General features: G+C 36.2%; 1 protein-coding gene and 1 long non-coding RNA gene across 2 annotated transcripts; both read right to left on the bottom strand.

Annotated features, from left to right (window-relative positions):
• Positions 1 to 232: 232 nt before the first annotated feature.
• Positions 233 to 673, bottom strand: LOC113354358. Its single transcript, XM_026597708.1, has one exon. The coding sequence runs from the start codon at positions 671 to 673 to the stop codon at positions 233 to 235; it is 441 nt and encodes a 146-aa protein (XP_026453493.1).
• Positions 674 to 3067: 2394 nt separating this feature from the next.
• On the bottom strand, positions 3068 to 6597 carry LOC113308443. Its single transcript, XR_003339796.1, has 3 exons — positions 5130 to 6597; positions 4396 to 4479; positions 3068 to 3900 (listed from the first exon to the last, which is right to left on the bottom strand). It is a non-coding gene; the product is annotated as an uncharacterized LOC113308443 (long non-coding RNA).
• Between the last annotated feature and the right edge of the window lie 1061 nt (positions 6598 to 7658).

The raw sequence follows: 7658 nt of genomic DNA, 5'->3' as shown, positions 1-7658 counted from the left end.
AATACCTTGTGCATCTATCATGTTCTTTAAAGAACTTTTCCTTACTATTTTCTAACCAATATATATTTTTTATCTTATTCCAATTTTCTAATTCATTTTTCTAACTTATTCAGAACTTTTTCAGAAACTAAGTGACATGGTTTAGCATTTTCCTTATCTATGTTTTTCATTATAATATCTTTGTTCTTAGAAATGTTCTTGAACACATTCACTGTTTAAAATCCACATACATTTACTCAAAAGTTTTAATGATATCATTCTCAGACTCTTCTCTATTCTTTTTCCAAGCATTTTCAAAAAACAAATCATATTCCTTATGTTCTTTCCAACCTCTAAAATATTTGTAATGTCTACTTAATCTCAGCCTAGCTGGATCTATTTCAATAAATAAATGACTATGATCAGAAGCTACTCTTGTGAGATGGTGAATAATGGAATCAGGAAAATTCTCAAACCAACTAACATTAACCAAACTTATATCTATTCTTTCTCTGATGTTTGCATCCCCTTCCCTCTGGTTGGACCATGTAAATGGATCACCCTGAAACTTTAAGTCAATGAGGCCAATCTGTTGAATAACAGTTTGAATCATGGCTGAAGCACTAGATAATGCCTCATTTCCACCTTGTTTTTCACTATTGTCTAATATAAAGTTCAAATCCCCAACTAGCATCCAAGGGTTTTTAATATGTTCACTAAGATTCTGAATATATTCCCACTATTCTTTTCTACTATCTGTACTTAGAACCCCATACTGAAAAGCGGTGGTCTAACAACCACACCCAATTATTCGTTTAGGCAATCTGTATGGACTAACTCCAATATAATTCCAAGAGAATCAACTAGACAGCCAGACTCAATCAAGGAAAATATATCCAAGAGTTATATCTCTGTTTCTCAATGTAATCAGCAAATCAAACAGATAGAAACCCGCGAGCCTGATTATCATGAGAAACAACTGGAACAGTACCAAAAACCAATATTCAAGTGTCAATCAATTTATATCAACTACCAAAGGTTGGATTATCTAATTGATTGAACTACGCACAACCTGTGATATTTCAATTATATAAACAAATATAATGCGAAAAAGAAATAACACAAACACCAGAAGTTATGTTAACGAGGAAACCGCAAATGCAGAAAACCCCCGGGACCTAGTCCATATTTGAACACCACGCTGTATTAAGCCGCTACAGACTCTAGCCTACTACAAGTTAACTTCGGAGTGGAATGTAGTTGAGCCCTAACAATCTCACATGATTAAGGTACAGTCACGTTCCTTACGCCTCTGAATCCCAGTAGGACTCTACGCACTTGATTCCCTTAGCTGATCTCACCCACAACTAAGAGTTGCTACGACCCAAAGTCGAAGACTTGATAACCAAATATGTCTGACACATAAAAGTCTATTGAATAGATAAATCTGTCTCACACAGAAATATCTACGAGTTTTGTTCTGTCTTTTGATAAATCAAGGTGAACATGAATCAATTGATATACCGGGCTTATATTTCCGAAGAACATCCTAGTAATATCAATCACCTTGCAATAACTTAATCGTATGGTAGCGGAACAAGATAATGTGGAATCACAAAGAATGAAACGAAGAGCTTTGTGATTACTTTTTATCTTACCTATCGGAAATTAAACCTCGAGCCAATCTTAGAGAAGATAATACTCAATACGATAGAACAAAGTAAGATCAGAACACGCAACTACAGAGAAACTAGTTGGGTCAGGCTTCAGAATCCCAATGAAGTCTTTAAGTCGTTAACCTATAATGGTTTTAGAATCTCGGGTACGCATACTGTCGTTCATGATCGAACTCAGTTGAAATAAGTACGCATACGTGTATGCATACTATAGTTCCCGGACTTCAACTGTTGAATCAGTACGCATACGGGTATGCATACTAAATTCCCGGACTTGGAATACACTTGCAACAGTTAGCATACAAGTACGCATACTGTGCAATATCCAATCAATGGTTAATTGTTCTAAACTCTCATTTTAATCATTGAAACATTCTTAGAAGACGAGAATAGCTGGCTCACACAAACTATTAGCTTTATATCAATTTTCAAGTGATCAAATGACCAATACGAAACATTCCGAGTCTACATCAAATGACTATCTCTCACAAATCATATAAGATGTTACCAGGCGATTTTCACATGATCATCTTTTGACTTTCGTCAAGAATAAAAGATGAACTTGGTTAAAGCGAAAGCTTGCCAACAAATATTTCGAGAAATATGTAAGCGAGTTAAACTCAACTCGAATTATCTAATGTGTATAATATAGCTATACGACTTTGTCTCAATAGGAGATATAATATAAATAGACTTTTGAGTGATAGATGATAGGATTTCGGGATAACCTATATATAAATAATCGCAATCGCACGGTGCCTAACTAGTAGACAGAGGCAAGTACGGTCGAACCCACAGGGAGCGGTGGAAATACTGTAATCAATATCTCTAATTGACTAAGTATCAAGGAATTGAAAATAACGAAACAAAAGAAAATTAATTTAAAACAAAGAAAATAAACTAATAGAACCCAATGTAAAAATCGGTAACCAGGGTTTATAGTATCCACCACTATTTCTACTCAATTACTGAAGTGAAACATAATTCATGAATATTTGTTATTGTTCGTTCTATCGACATCACCTATTATATTTATTAATGTCGCAAATATCACTGGGACACCCTAAGCATGACACATCAAAAGACTAAATCAAAGCATGCACCATCAAATTGTGTTAGTGAGAAAATAATACGAAACTAAATTTTAGGTTCTCAAATAATACCTGACTATTCTATGCATACCCCATCAAGGGATTTAATCCAAGCATACAATACCAAATATGTAGACAAATATATATTTTATTCAGCTCAAAAGTTAATGTATCGTACAAAACTGATGAAGCGGACAACTAATTTTCAATCAATCAATAAACAATACTCAAGATTAATCTTATTCAATTCATAATAGTCTTTGTCAAATAATTCAATTTAATTGACCTAATACTCAAAGTAGTTTTAACATAAACCCTAGTCATAAAAATCTAGCAAAACATGGCTTTCTTAAAAGCCATAAAAATATTCAAGAGAATCAACAAAATGGAATCGAATACAAAACTCCAAACCATTTGTTTTTTATGGCCTTTGTCACCGGCCTCTCCTTCCTTTCTCCTCTTCTCCAAATTGCGGCTACAGTAGCCGACATCTCCCCTTTTGTTCTTCTCGATTCAAATATATAAGGGTCGCTAAGGCTTCAAATGGGACTGAGCAGGTACCTTCCCAAAGCTCAATCCAATAATAATCACGACTCCTTCTAATTCTCGTCATCACTGGTATACAAGCTCCGGAAAATCCTCTCCAGAAACTAACTCACTCCACACGGACCAAAAGCTCCACATACAACAATTCAGACCAGCATGCACGCCTCCACCGGCAACAACAATTTTTCTTCCTGCCACAACAATACTATTGTCCTTCTCTGATCTCTTAAGTCGGTTTGCACAACTCAATTCCATTCTTCTCATATTCCGACCAAGCCACCAACTTATATTCCCTGACCATCTTGTAGCGCCCCCAAAGCTAGCAGCTGATTAATCCAAGAGATTAACTAAATACAGAGACACTAAGAATCCAAATCATATACTTAAGCATTCAATAAGAAATCTGCTACAGAACTTAATCCAAAAACTAGCCCCACTCTGATATATATATATATACAAAACTTCTCTCAAATGATACATACACAATAGTGAGTTGATTTATAAATAGTATACAAACACAGAATAAATATAACGAAAGCTAACTAACTGACGTAAATAATTCTTCGAAGCTTTCATCGTCACATGTACATCTTGATTTGTCTCTGAAACTGAAAGTGGGAATGGGTGAGCACATCATCCCTAAAAGGGGTGCCCCGTAGGAATAGCAACTAGCTTTCAAGTAAACATTAATATGATTCGTAGACAATGCTGGTTTTATCGACAGTCGTTAATACACGGAATGACAGTAAAACACAAAGTAGAAACTTCTTCAAAGACATCCATAAATAACAGTAAACATCCATGTATGAGATGTGTTTTGTCGCACATAAGGGAAGAGTAATATTCGTACTAACCACACTCATTAGGTAATATTCGTGCTAACCACACTCATTAGAATACTGGATATAAAGGAAGAATAATATTCGTGCTAACCACACTCATTAGGTAATATTCGTGCTAACCATACTCATTAGAATACTGATATTATGTCGGCACACATCTCATACTACACAAAGCACACAAAGATATGCATGAATTTCACGACACCAAGATTTATTTGTAAAACAATAATGAATACAAGAGAGTTCGTTATCGATTCCCACCTCTTTTGATGACAAGCCACGCCTACCTCGAAATCTACGATCCACTGGTTCATCCTTGAATCGATCGTTGTTAATATAGACTAACTGTTAATCAAAGAAGCACTCTAAGAGTTTAGCCAAAAGGCTCATACAAGGCTCATACACGTCTAACTAATGGTTCTAAATCCATTTATTTATCATTATATATCTTTCGCATGGCTAAGGTTTACTAATTGAATTAGGTTGGCTCTATAGTCCAATAGCTAAGTCTTATGAATATCTACAACATTGTAGAAGGAATTAATGTTGGTTCGGACCATAAGGGTCCAATTCATGTTCATTAGAAACACTGACTATAAGTCCAAGTTCACTAAGTAAGCCCATTAACTAAGGTCCGGTCCATCTGAGTCAACAAACGGTCAAAAGAGTCAAGGTCGGGTCAAATGGTCCACCGAGTCAAACATGAATCGGTCAAGGTCAACACATGTAGAGTCAACGCAGTCATATAGACTGATATAGGATAGTCGACTCAGTTAGACAAACCGAGTCAGACGAGTCAGATGAGTCATTGGGGTTACAACTTAGATTCAATCAGCTAAACTGAAAGCAATCTGGACAAAGCCATTGCACAGGCCAAAACTTGAGACGCACCATAATGGTGTATCAACAACATATAGCACAAATCCAAAACTCTGTTACAAATTCAATTCTACCAAATAACTACAAGATTATTTCTTAATCACCATAGAGCCTACCTGCAAATGCAGTTCCAATCTTTTACAGCAAACTCTAACAGCAACTAGCACCAATTCATCCTCTCTGCAAAAGTTTACACTCACCTAACTCTTAACTACCACTCAGACATCAAAACTCAACAACTTCAAGCCTGCAATTACCTTCACAAACTGAACTTCATAACCACTAATAAAAAGGCCTGCACAACTCAACTGCGACTCATCCAACAGTTCATCATTAACTCAGCTCTTCTCTGCAAGTTCTGCCCTTTCACTTTCTTGATCACCTGCAACTCCAATATCCTCAACTCCTACATCAATCTAAGTTCATCTCAAAACATACACTGCATGCACCATTATTCAATCTCAGCTTCACTAACTCAACATCTTCATCTACTCATACAAATTTAAACATCACTTCATCATAGCCATACTGCACCAGTCCATATCTCACCTAATACATTCATCTATTCCAACTCAGCATATTACAGCTCCATTACTAATTTCATCTCCCTTCAACACCACCACATTGTAACAATATCACTTCCAGGTCTGCAAGGTCATTACTTCCTACTCAAATACATCCATTATTCTATTCACTGCTCATACAAATTTCCTGGCATCAACTAAACCATGAGCTGACTTCACTCCAAACCATAAACATCGTCTTTGCCTCAATCATCTCAACCTTACAAACAACATCATAATGATTACACATCCAATTCTGCTTCCTTAACAATTAGATACACAGTTCATACATATATATCCCCTGCAACTTCAACAATCTTCCTACTACAACTCTAAACCATAATTACAATTCCATTCTGCACTTATCTCAATCCAGGTTCTATTCTCAATCAAATAAACCAAATACTTTAATAAACTCAATTCAAAATACCGAAATTAAAGCAATTAGAGACTTACCCAAGCTTCAATATCCTCTGAATTGCCAATTTACCAAATCAATTCTACTCAAACCGGAACTTCAATTTGGGGAAGAACACATGAACCCTAATTCTTCAATTCTTCTCTGAAATCGAAATTGAAACCAAACAAACAATTCTACTCCATATCTAATCAAAACCCGTCTTTAATTTGTCACTTAAACCCTCGAATTCATCTTCCAGGATCCAGTTAACTCCATAACCCTAAATCTTTGATTCAAACCTTAAAACAACTCCACAACTTCAATTAAATATTAACCCTCTTAATCTTTCATCTTCACCAACTTAACATCATCATCATAAATCCTAAAAACAGAAACCATAATTCTACTCCCCCTGATTCACCACAAGACCTTAACAATCGTTAATCTCTTTCTCCCTAAATAACATCAATATCACCTCCTTCACCATCTGATTAATTCATCAGTCAATCTCTATCTAACCCGCTCTCAAATTCATCACTCGATTCTTACAGAGGAAGAACAGAAAAGAAAGACTGAGAATATGAAAGAAGAATGAAGAAGAAAGAATGAAGAAGAAATTGATTTCTCTTCGATACGTATCTGGTGATAAAGCCAACGACCAATGCTAAAGGCACCTTCCCAAACGATAAGGGAAGCCAGGCGGTTTAAAGGAAAAATGATTTATTTTTCCTTCAAACAAAAACTAATAATATCTTTTTCACCCGATGTCTGATTGACACGTTCGAGTAGTCCATTCCACGCAACTTTTCTAGATCTATTCAACGGTATTATTTTCGTATCTAAATCGTTGTTAGATTAATTTCTATTAATTAACGTTCGTGTTAAACTAATCGAGTAATTAGTGACTAAATCGTCTCTTGACTAGTCTAATAGCGCTGACGAGCTTGAAAGTCTTTACACCTCTAAACATCTTCCATATTAGAACCAATACTCCACAACCAACATACTCTGTCCATATTCTCACCATTTTGAGTCCCCCATCACCAGTTGCTTGTTTTGCTGCCATGGCAGCAGCAACAACTCTTAATTCAAATGACTGCAGACTTAAATTCCTGATGTTGCTTCTTTGAACTCTCCATATGATCCGATCAACACCACCGTTCGTATTTTCCGTACATTATATTGTTGATGTCAATCATTCTTAGTCATTAGAGAACTCAAAGCCACCATAGCCAATTCCAAGTCATCACCGGCAACTGTAGTTCTTGCCTTGTCTTTATTGCCTTCGAAAACCAAAACCCCCAAACCTTTCTGTTGTTGTTTCTTTTCTCATTGTCAACTGTGGTACATCAGCTCATCCAAATCACCCAGACCCCAAGTCCACTCCGTTTAACACCAACAGATGATTCAAAGCCTAGTCTCAATTTTAACTGTTTGCAGCACCAAACCCATCTCCACAGTCAGTTCGGCCATTAAGTCTCGGCCACAATCGCCACCATTGGACCTAACTTGTTGACTGCCATCTACTCCCCGATTGAGTTCGATATTTAGAATCCCCTTTAGCTTGGTTAAGATATATATATAAACTGCTGTTCTAGAATCCCTTTGCTTTGACACAGACAGGGAATGTAGTGTTGTGGTCATAATTTGGTAACACGTCCCACTTTACCTTTGACCCTCAG

Source organism: Papaver somniferum, chromosome 1 (assembly GCF_003573695.1).
Source record: "Papaver somniferum cultivar HN1 chromosome 1, ASM357369v1, whole genome shotgun sequence".
NCBI lineage: Eukaryota > Viridiplantae > Streptophyta > Magnoliopsida > Ranunculales > Papaveraceae > Papaver > Papaver somniferum.
The sequence above is the reverse complement of the archived record's forward strand: the minus strand, read 5'-3'. Positions and strand labels throughout refer to the sequence as shown.